The sequence below is a fragment of the Indicator indicator genome, chromosome 2 (assembly GCF_027791375.1).
Source record: "Indicator indicator isolate 239-I01 chromosome 2, UM_Iind_1.1, whole genome shotgun sequence".
NCBI classification, from domain to species: domain Eukaryota; kingdom Metazoa; phylum Chordata; class Aves; order Piciformes; family Indicatoridae; genus Indicator; species Indicator indicator.
In genome coordinates, this window is record NC_072011.1 from 34,648,989 (window position 1) to 34,667,239 (window position 18,251).

Below are 18,251 nucleotides of genomic sequence, written 5' to 3' on the forward strand. Positions count from 1 at the left end.
AGAATGCTTCTCAAAGAAACGAGATTGCAGCAGAAGCCCAGAGAGCAGACGGCTCCGTGAACAGCAGCCATTGGAAGGAGCTGTCTGCAGCTCTCAGTGCTGTACTGAGCATGTCCCAGCGGAGAGCAGTGCAAGCAGCACATTATGTAAAAAGGCAGCTCTAGCAGATGGGAGAGAGGCACAGCAAGCATTTGCTTCACTTGCATCACCACTGCTTGAAAACAAACCTGGATCGCTAGAGGGGATCTCACCAGCAGGCCAAAGGAATGAAATCCGGGAGCATGGCTTGATTGCCGAAAGTGTACTGCAAAAAATCATGGGGAATCAAGATGGGAAGCTAAAGAAAAATACAGGTGATGTGCATGAAGGAGGAGAGGATGTCTCTGGGCCCAAGGATACAGATGGCACAAAGAAGGTATCGGGAAGCAGAAGGGGACTGGGGAAACATGCAAAAGGAAGTGAATCCGGGAAGAAGAAGGGTAAGTCGGACTCTAAGGCCTCAGTGTTTTCAAATCTGAGGATCAGAAAAAATCTGTCCAAGGCTAAGGATGGGAACAGTAGTTCACGGGAGGATGTTTTGGAAAGCCAGGCCTTGCGGGGTGGAGAGCTGGACCATTCAATTGTTACCAAAACTCCAGATATAAGCATCTCTGCGGATGAAGGAGGTCTCTCTGACACAGATGTTGAGCATTTTGAAATCAGAAATGAAACTGTCCCAGCTGCTGCAGAGACACAGGATGGACAAAGAACCAGCTCTGGCTCTGATACAGATATATACAGTTTCCATTCAGCCACAGAGCAAGAGGATTTGCTTTCTGATATCCAGCAAGCTATTAGACTGCAGCAGCAGCAGCAGGGGGCAATTAACATTGGAACTGAGGACCTTGTCACCAAAACAATGGGCCGACACATGGCTAATTCACAGGCAGCCCCCTTAGATTTTGAACGGTTTCTTTCAGTAACTACCACTGACAAAGAAAGGAGCCCAGACACTGAGGGGACTTTTCCAGAGGTATCTGAAATTGCAGAAAGCGTTCCCATCTCCTGTGCAACTGAACGTGAACTGAAAGAAGTGGAAAATGGCACAGGCTCTCCTGGTAACAGTTTATTTGAAGCACAAGAACGTAAGCTATTTATTGAGGAACAGGAACAGCTCTTTGCTGGCGTGGATGCTGTAACTAGTGAACTAAAAGATGATTTAAATAGAACTGTGGTAGAAAATGGGTCTCAGACATACAGTTCTGAACAACCTTTTTCAACCTCAGTAGCAGATGCTGAGACTAAAATTGCTGAAGTGCAGGCTGTTGATTTGCAGGGATCAGTAACAGAGGATGCTATTTCAGATGCAGGCTGTGATCATGCTGCTGATACTCAGGAAGGGAAGCACACTGTGTCGGTCAGTCAAGAGGACCTGCGTAATGGTTTATCCATGGAAATGAAAAATGGCATTTTGTCCTCTGAGGGGACAGCAGGCAGTCCAATGCTTGGTTCCCGATGCTTTAAGCCCTATCTAATTAATCCTTGTTACATCAAAACCACAACAAGGCAGCTGAGTTCTCCCAACCATTCACCCTCTCCCTCTCCATCTCAGAGCCCACTTTTTACAAGAAGGCAAGAATCCTTCCACAAAAAAGAAAAAGTCTCAACCAAGAAGCAGCGGTCTGTTAGTTTGACAGGTTTATTCAGTCGTTCTGCAGACTGGACAGATGAGATAGCTAATCAGAATTGTGATATAACGCAGAAGGTGGGCTCTGCAGGCTACTTAGAGCACAAGGGGTCGAGAGAGAAAGCTCAAACGGAAAGAGTGCCTTTGACTCATTCAAGAAAGTCCTCAGGGGTGCAAGCTTCTACAGAGACATTTCCCAATGTATTTTCAGGTGAGTGACATGTATTAAGTGTTTGGTTTTTGGTCTTTTTATTTTTTTTTTTCCTCCCCAGAGAGTCTTTGAAAATATATTTGAAATACTTGCATTCAGTCCTTTGCATGTACTGTTGTTCCAGCTTATGCTGACAGTTATAAAATCGAAGGCCTGATCCTGCAGAAAAAAATCACATTTCATTAATGAGCATAGCTTCTCTATTCAGTGTCAGCCTGGCAGTACTGCCAGTAAAGGAAGTGAATAACTCTTTGAAGTTTTTCTTTCTGCTTTATTCCTTTGTCTAAGTCCTGTAAGAGAAGGCTGCATTTCTTAAATTATTCTTGTTGAAATAGCTCTGAGATGTGCACTGTCGTAAGCAGACCAGCTCTTTGCATAAATAGGTCTTTCAGATGTGAAGCTTTCTGTAATTGTGACCCTGTTTGGGGTCTTCTTCTGCCAGGCACAGTTCTGATGTACTGTAAATATTTGAGAGCTGCACCTGGTGCAAGGCTGTAATGAGGATTTGTTTAGTACAAAAAAGGAAAAAGCCATGTATGCTTCCCCCCTTCAGAAGGGGGAAAGAGGAGATTAAAACAATATTAATGACTTGAAAATGCAGTATAAAATGGATAAGAGAGGGGAAACTATGGTTAGCACAGTTTGGTAGCTGTGGAAGGCAGCTGCTCAGGCTACATAGGCGTTCTTTTACTTTGCCTGTTAGGCGCTTTGTATTTTCTCACAAAGGCATAAGATTACAGACTTTACAAATTAAATTGTGTGAACACATGATTACATTTTCCTGCATTTTGAGGATTTAATTTCTTCCCCTTCCTTTCTTCTCCATCTGAAGTTTCTATAAAGATAATGTAGTCACAAAGAAGGCCTCTGACACATAAGAGGTATGTATACAGAGGAAACTCAGCAATGTATTCCATTTAATTTTCTTTTAAGAAAATGCAGGACATGCCTATTACAGGACTAAAACACTTGAATCCATAATCATGTTTATTTTTGCATGGAATTCTGTTGTACGTGCATGAGCACAGCAACCAAATGCACCCAAACTATCTGCAAAAAATTGCAGTGAGAATTATTTTGTGCTTTTATGAAAACTAAACCAAATAATGTAGCTTATGAAGGGAGCAATGACATGATATAAAAATCATGTGTAAGAAAACAGTTAAGCCATCAACAACAGCTTTGCATTGAAAGGCTATCTTCTTTTATTTATTTAAAAAGTTATATAATGCATCATCATTTACATTCTTAGTTGCTTCCTTTGTGTACATTCTACTCTGATTCACTACAGAGTAACATTGGTGGATGAACCTGTCTTGAAACAGAAACAAAAATTAGTGGCAACATTAACAGTAAATTAGCAGCCAATGTTAACAATATTTTCCAGATTCAAATCACAAGAATACTTTCACTCTTCAGTAGTCTTGAACAGAAATGCCTGATTTTTGTCTGGAAAATAAGAATTCAAGTTTTGAAGCCAGCCTCTTCTGAAGGACACCAGCCCCCTGTTAAGTGAGCTGACTATTTTTTGGTGCGTTTTAAGTGCCTTGGTCCTCTTTTCTTAGATTTAATTTCAGATATCTCTCTTCAAGGTTTTACAATTTGAGGTGATCATCAGATTTATAGCATATTTTTTTTTTACCATTTGACACTTCACAGCTTATGAACAACTCAAGCAAAAAAACTTGAATTGCATCATCATTAATTAGACTTTCTTTATGGTGGTGTTATGATGGAAATAAATTGTATGTGACAAAATAACAGTAACATGGAATTACTTTTTAGAGACCAGTTTTCCATTAAATGGACTTTCTCACTTTTCCTCACAAGGTTTTGATTCACTTATGAATAATTTTTTGTTTATTGTGTTTTCTCAACAACACTTTAGACGGTAATTGTGAAGGGACAAATTACCAATGCAACAGTAGTTCTCTCTCTTGTGGAAAAAACAGTGACCTTTATTTGCATATACATACCAGCTGTCTTTACAGGCAGAGGACAATTATGTCTTTCAGTTCATGCAGAAAAGCTTAAAGTGAGGGAACTGGAAATGATATGATAACACTTAATCTCTTTCTGATCATCCTGATTTTTTGAAATCTATTTATAAGATGAAAATTTTCAAGAACATAAGAATGGCAACTAGTGTACATAAAAAAGGGAATTTAAACTTAACATAATTATTCCCACAGACTGGCTGTCATCGCTGTAAGAGCAGAAAAGCTTCTTTATTTAAACTAGTCTGCACAGCAAAAATTAAGAAAAAAAATTCCTTGTAATTTGAATATTGCTTTTGATAAATGTATTTTAATTGCATGCATGAGATGCATCAAGGTGGGGATTACCATCAGGCTTTTAGAAATAGCATTGCTTACAGTGGCTTATTTCTATTTTTTATTTTTTTTTAACAATCTTCTTCTTGCTGACAGTATTAAATCTCATCTTGCTGTGCAGTGACTGCAGTGTTGTTCTGTATTTTTAACTAGAATCAAGTGAAATATTTCACAACGCTTTACTCTTCGATTCTAATGACAGCAGGTTCTATGCAATGACTGTCCTACTTTTGCACTTTGTGGTTTGGCTCTGTGCCATTTGGTTTTCACAATGATCCATATGAACTCTTCTAAGGCTGTTTAATGCAGATGGAAGCCAGTAGCTGGAATGGTAGAGTCTTTGCATATTTTAGGGTATTTTTTTTAATAAGAAATAAATACGGTATTTAGAATTTGATATCTTGGCTAAGAATGTGGTGTGGACAAATCTATGGTTGCTTTGCAATTCAGGCATCAGATCTATTTCTCTTAGGATGAAGACAGCTGTATTTGAAATTGCAGTGACAGTAATTACAAGTTCTAGATTACCCGATGCATACTGGAGCCATGGCTTTTATATTGTGATACCAGGAGGACAAGAGCTGACCCTGAATGAATAGGATTGGCTCTCTCACTTTAGTATCTTAGTAGAAAAATGAAATCAATGTTTCTGAACATCAGCAAAACTGAAACAGAAAAGTTAATAGATTTAGTAAAAAGGAGTTCATCTTTGCATTAATTTGAAGTACATAGTTTGTAGATGAGCTAATAAAGATGCCTGTTACATAAACCAAATATGAGACCCATCAGCTGCCCCAGATGGTAAATGAACTCGACTGAGACAAACTCATGCTCTTTCTAATCTCTGTTGGCTGGCTGTGATACACTTGCTGCATGAATTTTTCAAACACTTCATTTATCTTTACATTTCTCTTCAGAGATTTTTATTTGTCTTGCTCTAGCTGTAAGCAGGAGACAAAATTCTGGGTTACTATAAAACAAAACCTGAAGTCAGCCCTATGCTTGTGTGCTCATGGCTGCTTTCCGATTTCCACAGAGGACTGGCCTGCTTCTCACAAAAGGCCACTATATTTCACTGTTGTAATGTCATCTGCACCTCCTTGCAGTTCCAGTGCAGTGTCTGCAGGCATATACAATGGTCTTAGTATAGACAAGTATGTGAAGACTTGAGAACAAGAGGATCAGAGTTTGTTTCTGGGACAAAATAGATCTTTTTAGATACTTTTTTGAGTTTTTCTATTATTTTTTTTCATTGTTTCATGTGATGCTACACACAATACTGATTTTTATCTATTGGCCTCCAGATGAGAATATTTATTCTGCAACTGTTTAAGACTACTGTTTCACTGATGATGTTTGTCATCAGTAACACAAATGTTTCTTTTATCAGATGATGGGGCAGTGCAGCCTCCTCTAACTAAAGGAACTGCCCTACAGCAAACTTTCATGTGATATGGAATCACATTCTAATACCAGAGCCTAGTAAACATTTGATGGGAAATATTCTCCTCTTTTTGCCCAGTAAACCGAAAACTGGGGGAGGAAGGGGTGGGAAATGCTGCAATGATACATCCCAACAACAGTAAAATGTGTTTGAAAAGGGGTTGTAATATGTTATTGAAAGGCTGCTGAGTGCTGGTAAGTTGCTTTAATGTTAGTGTGCCAGTATTGACTTAAGTGGAATCTGAGCAACACGAGTAATGTCACTGGAATGCAGTGATGCCACAGGCTTGTTTTGATGGGGTCTCATGATTACTGCTTTGATCTTTATCTAGAACGTCATTGGGACTAGCAAGCTTTGGTCACGGGGTTGAGTGGCTGCATCTTTGAGGAGCAATCTCTTTCTGAGCAACAATCCTGTTGTAAGGTCTGACTGGCAGCCTGACCTGTGTATCAGACAGTCTTGGTTTCCTGCTGGTCTCTTTTGGGTTGTGAAAGGGGAAAGGAAAAAGGACAGTTTATGGCTGGAGGTCCATGCAGCTCTGCAGTGTAAGATCCCCTGCAGTCAGCAGGGACATCCACAACTAGACCAGATTGCCCAGGACCTCAATGAGCCTCACCTTGACTATCTCCAGGGACGGGGCCTCAACCATCTCCCTGTGCAACCCATTCTGGTGTTTCACCACCCTCATAGTAAAGAAGTTGTCCTAATATCCAATCTAAATCTGCTCTTCTCCAGCTTAAAGCCATTGCCCCTTGTCCTGTCATTACAGGCCCTTGTCAACCAACTCTCCCCATCCTTCTTGCAGATCTCCTTCAGGTACCAGAAGGCTGCTATCAGGTCTCCCCAGAGCCTTCTCTTCTCCAGGCTGAAAAACCCCAGCTCCCTCAGCCTGTCCTCATAGCAGAAGTGCTCCAACCCCCTGGTGGTCCTCCTGTGGACCAGTGCCATACATGAGGGATCAAGTTCTAATGTGAATCAGGGTGATATAAAAATGCAAAAATTACAAATTAGTCAAGATATTTTGTTTGTGCTATAGTTTAACCAAGCTCAGGGTATGGCCAAATATGTTCCTTATAAACTACTTTTGCCCAGATTCCAATTTACATAAGGTACAGTGGTGATAAAGCATATATATGTGGTGATTCTGTGCCTGTGGCTTTGATTATTTTTAGGTATATTGAAAAATATTTTTCTGTGGCAGTTAGGTGGAATATGACAGTTCCTGGAAACCTTTCTGCATACAATTTTTCTTTCAGGGTAATGAGGTGAGTTAATAGATGGGAAAGAGGGCAGAAGTGGTGGGAAGCTATGAAAGGAAAGCAATGGAAGGATGTGAGGGTTTTGCATTGTGTCCTCTTCTTGCTGCCTCTTCATAAGATAATAGAAGGCCAGTTGCATTTCATTAAGTGATTTAGAAAAGGGAGCAAAATGGATTCAGGAGCTGTGTCACTATTATTTACCTTAAGAACCCTCAACCCCCTGCATTCCTTACTACCTTGCAGTTCATGTAAAAAAAAAAAAAAAAAAAAAAAGAGTTAGGAACAATAAGAGATGATCTGTGTTACCTTGAGTACAAAATTCCTATTCCTCAAGTTATTTCCATATTGCTGCTGTCCAGAATAAGTTTCTTTCACATTAATGGAAATTGCTAGGCTTTCCGACCATGACTAGGAAGAGGGTTAAACTTTCTAACACAAAACCTTTCTTTATTCTCAGACAAATGCTTAGATGATAGAACCATTAAATCAGTCATAAGTTTTGCAACAATAAGAAACAGTGGCTGTGAGACTGTGCATGTGTATGTAAATAACATCACTTTTGTTGAAGTAAACCCAAATACATAAGAAATAAGTAGAAATATATAAATACAAAAGAAGTAAAAAATATGGTTAAGAATGTAATCATCTTCTTGTCTTGACATATATAGATAAACAGTGACAGGAAAGTCGACTCCTCAGTAAGATTTATCAGAGATGTTCTTACTTGTCAGTGAAGGTATAAATTGTTTAGTCTTAGGATTTACATTAAATTTTTCAGAGATGCCAGAGCTCTGAAGCTGGTGTGGATTTGGATCAGGAGGAAGCTTAGATAACTACAGTGAAGCTAATTATATGAGGCAGCTTTCATTTTAGAGTTTATGTGATGCCAATATCTGTCTGAGATGTCCCTTGAAAATGCATAGAAAGTAATATGTACCAGGGGGAAAATGACTTTTCTCTCTCTTACGCTGGTAAGGAAAAAGGCACTGTACAATAGAAGTCAGTAACTCTACAACATCTGCTAACAGTCATGGAAGAAAATGTGGGTTTCATTATAAAAAGGAGAAAAGCAAAACCAAAACAAAACACAAACAAAAACAAACCACCAAACCCCCACAGACCATTATGACACTCTTCTGTCACACAGAGTCCTGGGCAATACAGTATGCTGAGAAATAGTTGAGTTCATACATCAATGAAAGAACAGGAAAATCCAGTTGCAGCAAAGTAGATGGGCTTAGATTTTATTTAGATAAAATGTAGAAGAATGGATTTGCACAAATATATCGGTGTGCATAGATATGTTTTTCTTTGGAATGTTCTAATTTTCTACTTTTCCCCTTCATCTTAACAGTTTTTGTTTATAGATATAAAGAAGAAAATATTTTTAAAATACATACCAAAAAGTCAGATGAGATAGACAGATATTGGGTTCACAGGTCCTGGAAAGAAAGCTAGGGCATGCTGAGGCTCCTATGAGTAGGTTGGAAGATACTTGTATTTTGTGTCCCACTTCAGAGAGTTGCTAATATAGTTCAGTTGTGTTTTGTGACCTGTGGGTACTTGAACAAATACATGGATTAACTTCTAAGGTACCCATGGGTCAGGCTGCATTAAATGTCAAATTAAATGTAAAAAAAAACATTTTCAATAACGAAGTGTTACAAGATTTGGGTGTAAAGAATATTATGTATCAGTTTGGACTGACAAAAGATGTTGTCAGTAATAGCTGCCCCAAAAGACATCAGAGGAGCTTCCTACTTTAACAAGCTAGACAGAAAGAATTGTGGCTTTCCAGCAGCCTGTCAGAACCTGGCACCGAATACAGCCTTCACATAGAAAATCACCACAGAAAACAGAAGGATAAAGATGGGGAGAATTAAATACTTGCTGAGAAGAACTCAAGCACCTGGAAAACACAGTATGAAAGTTGCCAATGATGCATACGCTGCCTAAAAGATTTGGTAGACAGACACATATAGATTCTTTTATCATAAACCACTGTAATTAGGGAAGTTTTAGCAATATAACCCTGCAATCTGCAATAACACTGTGTTAGAACTTGAAAAGTAATCATGATGAAAGGAGGTGTGCCTTATAATATTGTAGGAGGGTGCATCTTGTTCATATTTTGAGAAAGGTATTTAGTATTCTGTGCCACTGCTGTATCATAGTTGGGAAATTGTTTGGTATTTAGAAACTTCAGCTTCTGAAAGATATTTAGTGGCATACAAGATATATTCTTTTCACTATATAGGCCACATATATAGTGAAAGGTAGGAATTAAATGAAGGTTTAATGTTTTGTCTCATCTTGTTATGCATCTGTCATATATCAGAAAATTCAGTGTGGGAGAAAGGTGTAAAATCTCAGTCACTGTGAAAGCAAAATTTCAAGGAGCTTAATGTTCAAGTAAGGGATATAAAGTGCTTCAAAGTCTTCACAATTTGCTAGAATTCTGAATGCATTGTCACAGGCTATCACAAGTTTTTTTTTTAATATATTTTGAAGCTCTGGTGACAGCAAAGTTATAATATCTTATTTTTTGAGAAAATATTATTGTTATTGCAAATGGTCAACACATTTCTAATCATTAATTTGTGCTGCAGCAACAAGCAAGGCTTGGGAGCAAATCTTGGAGGAAATGATAAGCTATAATTTGCTATTTGGTATATGAAAAAAAGGGTAAATTGAAATAGAACAAAATGCACATGGGTTTATCAAAGATCAATAAGGCTATGTTAATAACTTCCATACAGTTGCTTTCCACATAAGGCAAGAATGGAAGGAATTCATCTGAATGTCTGTACAAAATGGCAACATTGCAAAAACACTTACCCAAAGTGATTTTGAGAAGGGACTCTCTTGTGTTGATTCACTGTCACCAAAGAGAAATAGCTTTAGTTTGGACTACTTCTACCTAGTGTTATGATAGGCTTTATCAGGCTATGGAAGTTTATTTCATAATTAAGAGTAGAGCTGCATCAGGAGAGCCCCTGAGATGATTAGGGGACTGGAACATTATGAGAAAGATGGGTACATCTGCACTGGAGGAGATGAGGGGTTGTTGACAACTATTTGTCTATAACATCCTTTCTGGTGTGGCATTTTATATCATGAAGGCTGGGACATTTCCTTGCTGCCATTGGTTTTGGAAGATCCCGTTTTCAAATTTTTCCAGACTTCTGCTTCAGAAGGAATTCAATGGATGGTTTTCTGAGGTGTAAATTTGCTCTGCATACACCATGGTGGCCACAAGGACAGCAGCAAGATTCTCTTGCCACCAACAGAATGTGCCTTTGCTTTGAAAAGGGAGCATGCACATATGTATTCCTTGGCTTTTTTTTGGGATGTCTCAAACCCTGGAAACTCTTAGCATTATGTGATTCTGTAACTGTGTAATGGGTTGCTTTTTCCAGCTCAGCGAGTTGAAATCTCAATGATATCATTATTCATGTCGCCTTGCACAACCTGACATCTCTTTAAATGATCAGCGACAATTGTAGGGCAAAAATAAGGAAGTATTTTATTTTCTTTTTATCTTTGGGCTGTACAGAGGTTGATATACTACGATTCCAACTTAGAGCAGTCAAGAGTTTTCATGGAAACATTTTTTTAACAGTCAAGACGGGTACTAAGAGACAAGATGGTGTAAAAGGAGGCAGAATGAGATGCCAAGAGATTCAGACATCTTGACAAAAGTAAGGTGTCACGTTTACTGTGATAATCAGGCCCAGGACTGACAGATATGAAATTAGTAATTGATAGTTTTACGCTAGTTGATGAGCCTATGTATGTAATGAACCCATCAATCAGAACATCCTTCACTGGAATTTAATATATATGTATTTCTGACTTTGACATTTTATTGAACTGTGTCTAGGCAGGCATAGCAACTGGAGGAGCAAGGGGATAAAAGTGCTGAGATGTCTTTTTCTTACTTCTGCTGTTTAGACAGACTTTCTGCTTATGGTGTCTGAATTTAAGATGATATTTGGGTTCCGTTCATGCCATGCATGTGACCAGAGCTAGGAAATCTGGAGATAGAATGTCAGAGAAGAAAAGATAATCCCTTCAGGCATTTTTCCACATCCCTAACTTCAGTAATATTAGAAATACTAAAATGTAAGTGTATGTGTGTATATATATATATAAAATTAATATATATTATTGATAATATACTCTATAAATATTCAAATAAATCAATGTAGAACCTCTGGGTTTTTTTCTTTAGAAACATGTTTGCATACAAGAAGTGCATGCAGATATTAGCTATTACACTGATAAGAAGAACAATGGGAAATGTCTTTAAGACAGAATTATAACAATTTGTACATAACCCTGTAACTTGAGAAGGTTTGCTATTTTTAAGGATTATGTTGTTTGGAAATCAAACTTGTGACATACTTTATTTTATGTTGATTCATAATGGAAGGATTGGAATGTTTTTTTTTCCTTTTGCTTTTTAAGGAAGCATGTTGTGTGTGCAGGCCTGTTGTTTGGTGGATTTCCCATATTTTATGTAATAGGCTGTGAGAAAACTGTCACATAATTTCAAGAAAGCTTCTCTCCAGGAAAATTAAATCTGTTTGAAAAACCCAAACAAACCAACACAACAAAACCCAAAAAAAGCCTCACAGGATGAGAGCTCTGGAACAGTTTCCTAATCAAAATCAGAAGAGGATTAGAAATTCGGCAGTGAAGAACAACAATAAATGAAGTCTCTAACCTTGGAATATTGGGTGTAATCTCCCAGGTCAGCCTTCAGGCGAGCAAGGGAATAAATTAATTTGTTAAATTTTAGCCCAAAGGTATATTTAATCTGCATTTATGCAGGACATGAGCTTGTTATTTGAAAAGATGAAGAGATGGTAATTTCTAGTTGCTTCATTCCCCAGGTTCCATGTGCAGCTTTGAAATTTTTTCTCAGCAGTGACATGTCATGCATCATACCTAGGCTGATGGGTACAGATGAGCTGAAAAACTTGAAATTATTATGAAATGAAAGAGAAATATTAAAGAAATGTAATAGTTTTAGTCCTTGAAGTATTAATTTTATAAGTGAAATATTAGTCACTCAGTGCTTTGAATTTTTGAGAAAACGCTTTAAACAGCAGGAAGGTGAAAATGAAGCATGATTGCTTTTGCCCCTAGGAAATGGTTCAGCAAGCTTTTGCTGTGTAGTTGGGGGGAATATGATGAACAAGTAAAATTTTTACTGCAAAGTATTTAAGAAATTGCATGTAGTTGCAATGAATAGCTCATCTACAAATATGGAAATCTCAGCAGTAGTTCTGCCTCTTGGACATGTTTGTTGTCGTCTGGCATTCTGGGAAAGGTTTAGTGATGCATGATAGAGGTGCTTTGCCAGAAGATGGAGGCCTGTCTTACCTGTGACTTTAACAGTAGTATACATAGAAAAAGGGACCAAAAAAACTCTAAGCAAGGAATGATTTAGACTTATGTGGGGCAGCAGTATATTTGAAGTAGAGTATTTCCTGACTTTTGAATGTTGTAGGAATTGGCTTTTCTTTTTTCCTTCTGTACTTTTTTTGAATTTATAGAATTATAGTCATACTTGGAATCCTAAAATTGTCTTTTTATGTTTTGCAAGACTAATAGGAAACGTTCTAAGGAGAAATTCACCATTTTGTCCATCTTTTCTTCCTTTTCCTTTTTCTCCATTCTACTGTCTTCCAAAAATAGGGCAAGGCCTATGGTACTTTTGGCTTCAAAGCTTATCAAACCTCTTTGCTGTTTCTGACCTCAGTAAAATGGGAAAAAAAAAAGGAGTAAACTAGGGAAAGGAAGACAAGTGGATTTCAGCTCTTGAGGATGCATGCAGAATATGCTTTGAGTCAAGTTAAGCCTCAATGTAACTGAACAGGGCATTCAGAGCGGGTGCTATGCTAAGGGTTCTGTACAGGTTAAATTGTGCTTATGCAGCTACTGTGCTAATGGTGAAAGTGTAATTTAGTGCTCTGGCAGTTCAAAGAGAATTGTGGGAGACTGGCAGAAGGTGGAGATTTTGGAATACAATTCATTTTGATCATTAGTCTCTACTTGTGCTCACTGACTGCTGTGCTCCAAGGCTTTTGCAAATACAGGGTAAGGAGGATAGCAAACACATCTTTAAAGATGAATGTGAGGTTATAGCAGCATAATCCTCAGGCAAACGTTATTGCAAGCTCTGCTCTAGTGCAGTGCCTTAGTGTGTTCATGTCTGTGATTTGGTGTGGTGTTTTTTTTTTTTTAGTGTGGCTGTAGTTTTGTCTTGTTTTTCACTTCAATTCATGCCTCCTCTTACTCTCAATAATTAAGCAAATACAAAGCCAGCAACATGATCATGATGTTGTATAGAAATATACAGAAATTGTGATAGACTAATGTGCTTCCTTCTAGAATAGGCAACCTCTCCCATCCAAAGTGACTCACTGCTAAGGTCATGACAGACAAGGTGGTTCAGATTATCAGTACTGACGGCCAAGGTCTGTAGCAGCTGTTGCCATATGGAAGTAGGTGTAATACATACAAACATACATCTCTCCAGGCCAAGGAAGAATCTGTGGCCATGTTCTAGGTGATACTGAGTGATACTTTCATATTATATGAAAGTATAGTGTAGTATACATATATACATGTGTATGTACACACCCCACATAGTTAATATTTTACAGTGTTCCATTATTATATGAAATAATGTTTGTGGAATGACTTTTGGGGGAGGTAGGTTTCTTTTTCCCCCACCTTGTATTCTGAGTAAGCGTGATTGATGTAATTCTGAAGTTGAAAATGATCATTCAAGAATACAATTATTTGCCTTCCTCAAAAAGGATGATCATGTGAATGAAAGCCATACTATAACCAGTGAATTTACATTCTGCAAGGAGTTGCTCATGTGTTCTACAGAGATGGTTTTGATGAATAGTGTTACTCATGTCTTGATCATAAGGGTGAGATGAAGACCTGTAATCTTTGTCATACAGGAGGGGAAAAGATCATAATGTTTCATCTTCACGAGAGTGGGAGGTAGTGGCCAATGTCATGGAAGTGGAGAATGTGGAATTTGGAAGCTAAGCCAGAAAACCCAGACTGAGCCATGGCAGTAAACATATTAGAAAATAGCCATAGAAGGCCAGAGTATCTGATACTTCCAAACTTCATGTTTCCGTTCTTTCAGTTAGTTAATTGTGTAATCATTTGTAAGAAAAGAAAAAAGCAAAGTCTTTTGGGATTTAGTAAGTCATTCTAAGCTTCTGAAAAATAACTTATGATTTTATGTTCATATTATTTCTTGAAGGGTTTTGGCAAGATAATCAGAATATTGATTTGATCTAAAGCTGATACCTAACTGTAGTTCTTCTCTAATTCAAAACTTCTAATGCATTCCATTCCTCACCAAACTAATACTTAGGGAAAAGATAAGAATAGACTTCAGGAATTTAATAAACTTTCTGGGAAGAAAAGCTTTTTAATGTAAAAAAATGAGAACTTAATATTTTAGGAGAAAATAAGGAGATCTGAGATATCTTTATTCTTTACTATTTTCATGGCATGCAAAAAAGTTGCTTATCATTGCGTTTTAAAGGTAGCATAGACAATCTGATCATCTTCACCGGTTGAAGGTGAGTTACACATATAGGGAGATTAATGGTGTTTGAGGAAGAAGGGTTTTTTTTGCTGCATTTCATTTATAAACCAAAGATGGAAAGTGTAGCTCAATCTTGCAGTTGTAGGTGCCTGGAATTTAGCCTAAACACTAAATATGGCTATGGTTTTAGTTTTATGGATTAACAAACAGATTCAAGGCTTAGCATTGAACAGTCACTTTCATGTATATAGACAAAGTAATTTTAATTTGAATTAATTCCAAGTATGTCTAGTGCAGATAGGGTGCTGGATAACCATTTCTTGTTTCAAAGTAGTTCAAAGCCTGCAACACCCAGTGTTGAGGTATTTTGCTATACCTAAACAAAAATATAATATTTTTCTTGCCATGAATCAAAATCATAAATGTTATTCTTGGTGTTTCTACAAACATCTTTTGCTTTGATATCAGTACAGGAACAGGCAGTGTCAGAGGGCAGTGAAGCAGGGGCAGATGAAGCACCAGCCTCCCTGGGCTGCAAAGGAATTCAGAGCTTGACTGCTTCCATTGTAGTAAAAACTGAAAGTAGGTGAAAGATGTATCAGATGGCCTTAATGATGGTGGAACTACTTGGTGAACAGTGCCTTTCAAAGGTTTTGCCTTCATGTAAAATAGTTTGATCTGTGTCAGGAAATACAGTGCTCCAGTGACTTCTTGTCAAGCTATTCTCCATGATATTTGAAAAGTCCTGGCAGTCAGGTGAAGTCCCTGGTGACTGGAAGAAAGGAAACATTACACCCATCCTGGACTGCATCAAAAGATACACGGCCAGCAGATTGAGTGAGGTGATTCCGCCACTTTGCTCTGGTGAGACCTTACCTGGAGTAGTGTATTCAAGTCTGGAGCCCTCAATACAGGAGGGATATGGACCTGATGGAGGGGGTCCAGAGAAGGGCCATGAAAATGGTCAGGAGCTTGGAGCACCTCTGCTATGAGGACAGGCTGAGGCAGCTGGGGCTGTTCAGCCTGGAGAGGAGAAGGCTCTGGGGAGACTTAATAATGACCTTCCAGTACCTAAAGGGGGCCTACCAGAAGGATGGAAAGAGACTGTTTACAAAGGTGTGCAGTGATAGGGCAAGTGGCAATGACTTCAAACTAGAGAAGAGTAGATTTAAATTGGATGTTAGGAACAAGTTCTTTACCATGAGCATGGTGGAACACTGGAACAGGTTGCCCAGGGAGGTGGTTGGGGTCCCATCCCTGGAGATATTCAAGGTGATACTCAACAGGACTCTGAGTAGCCTGTCTAGCTGAGGATGCTCCTGCTTACTGCAAAGGAGGTTGGACTAGATGACCTTTTGGAGGTCCCTTCCAACCCAGACCCTTCTATGATTCTGTGACTCCATTGACAGTGCATCATGGTTAGTGTTGTCCCAAGGAAATGAGTGACATTCTCAAGTATTGATACATTTTATTTAGTGTTTTGGTTTTTTTTTCCTACCTTCTCAGTCCACTTTAAGGAAAATATATATTGTCCTTTCTATAACTTTGGCTACTTTTTATATCTGATGGGTGGTTCTAACGTGTAATGACCATTGAATTTGATGATAAGCCCCAGCTGGTTAGGTCAAAACTTCAGTGGCTTAACAGTCTGCCTAGTAATATCTCTAAACGTGTAACTCCTTCACTGTTGATAGAGAGATGTTTTTCATAGCTGTTTACAGTTGTGATGGTTTTAAGACTATGTCTTTAATATAGATAACGCACACCCGACATACTGACTTTGACAAGCTAAGTTTAACAAACCTCTCTCTTGGCTTTCTTCCCTTTGCCTGCTCTGGGAAGGGGGAGGAAAAGCAGCACAGCCCCTCTCTTTTGAGGGGCCCAAGGGTCTTTCTTGTGTTTTTCTGTTGATTATGCATATTTGTAAATGTTGTGAATAGTGTGTATTTGTACATATTCACTGCATTTCATCATAGATTGTAGTTTTGCCTATAAATACAGCTTCATTTGCTTCCAGACTGAGCTAGCCTGGTTATTGTCAGTGTGGGAGGGGGGATTCCAGCTCTCCACTGTAACAACAGTGAAGCTGTTTCTCTATGCATTGAAAAATGAACTTTTTTTAGCTTGAATATGGTAAAATGCTAACTGAACTGGCAAAATGTATTTCTGTCATTCAGACTTCTGTGCTCTCAGATCCTCATAGCAAGGATGTTATATCAGAGCACAGTTTCATCTAAACATTATTAGCTATATGTTGAGAACTTTTATTTATTATTCAATGTATATTTTAGTCAAATGACAGATTAATAATACTAAAGTTAGAGTTAAGCAATTTATTACTGTGGATTAAAAAAACAACAGGTAATAGAATTAAATATTTTACTACCCAGTTAACTACCAATACATTGCAGAGAACGTTTCAGGTTCAGATGGACAAAATTATACAAATAATGCAGAGAAGAGTAAGAGAAATTAAGTTCTTTGATGTCTTTTAAAACATATATACTTATTTTATAGTGTCTGAATACTAGAGTATGTTTAGACAATACTTAGTCACTAAGCAATAACAACTACATGAATTAAACTGCAACTGAATGACAGCTAAGATTCTGAACAAAGTATTCAATCTTGAACAAGAATATGAAGAAGTGCTACAAAAACTATCATATTAATGGATGGATTAAGGTAAACAAAGGTCTCATTTCCTATTTGTTATTTACAGATTTTATGTCTGTTAATCAGGTTAAGGTGAAAGGGAGGGAGAAGGCAGGAGGCTGTTCTGCTTCTGGCTGTGCAGGGGCAGTCTGTGTAAACATGAGAAGATTATTTACATGTTGAAACATCCAGACAGAAAAGCACATATATCAAATCTGACATTCAAAAGTCATGTACAACATTTGATATTTAATATAGCAGAGAAAAATCTGTAGTTTTTCTTGCATAATTGTGTGTGTCTCTGTGTCTCTGTGTGTGTGTGTGTTCAGAGTGCTCTTCCTCTGGTGTTTTGTTTTGTTTGGGTTTTTTTTTTTTATTATGATGTTTCCTTCTGTGCACTTTAGACATGTAGAGCATTAACTTCACTATCATCCTCACCTCTTGCAATCCCTTTAACAATACAATTTTCCATATTGCTGAGAGTTACTCAGTGACATACGGTGATACCACGGTAACACAATGTGCTTTGCCACAGAAATGCTACCTATTGGTGCTCTGGTGCCAGTATGAGAACAGTTTTGTACTCTTTTTTTTTTTTTTTTTTTTTCTTCTCTAAAACTTGCTTGTATAGCTTAAACTCAGTATTCATTGCTAGGGCAATCCATTAATTGCAGTAAGAGGGCAGTAGCTAGGGTAGTTTATTTTTAGTTATCTTTTACAGCACCAGTCGGCATCAGCACTACCCCAAAAGAAAAATCACTAAAACAATTCAGAAAACCATCTGTTAGCAGATAGCTCGCTATCTACACTTTCTTCACAAAGGAGATTGCTGTGTTTGCTAAAGATGTGGGTAAATTGGTGTTAAAAATCATGTCCCTTATCCATCAGTAAGAAAGCTTGACTCAAACTAATTAATGATTTTTGAAAATTCAAAAACTGAACTGTATCTTTAGCTAAATAGATGGATGTGTTGAATAAGAGTTATGTTAGCATCATCCTTTAGGTAGTGAAATCAAGGAACAAAGGAAAATCAGGAAACAACAAAACTTTGTATAAGTTTATCCCCTTGAATAGGCTGGATTGTGCCTATAT

The 18,251-nt window shown here is 37.9% G+C and overlaps 1 protein-coding gene across 1 annotated transcript in view; it reads left to right on the top strand.

The window, feature by feature from the left end:
* Positions 1-316: 316 nt before the first annotated feature.
* FMN2 (formin 2) overlaps positions 317-18,251 on the top strand; it is a 168,377-nt gene continuing 150,442 nt past the window's right edge. The window contains exon 1 of the mRNA XM_054396857.1: positions 317-1,877. Within this exon, the coding sequence (XP_054252832.1) occupies positions 317-1,877 (1,561 nt within the window). The remainder of the gene's footprint in view (positions 1,878-18,251) is intronic.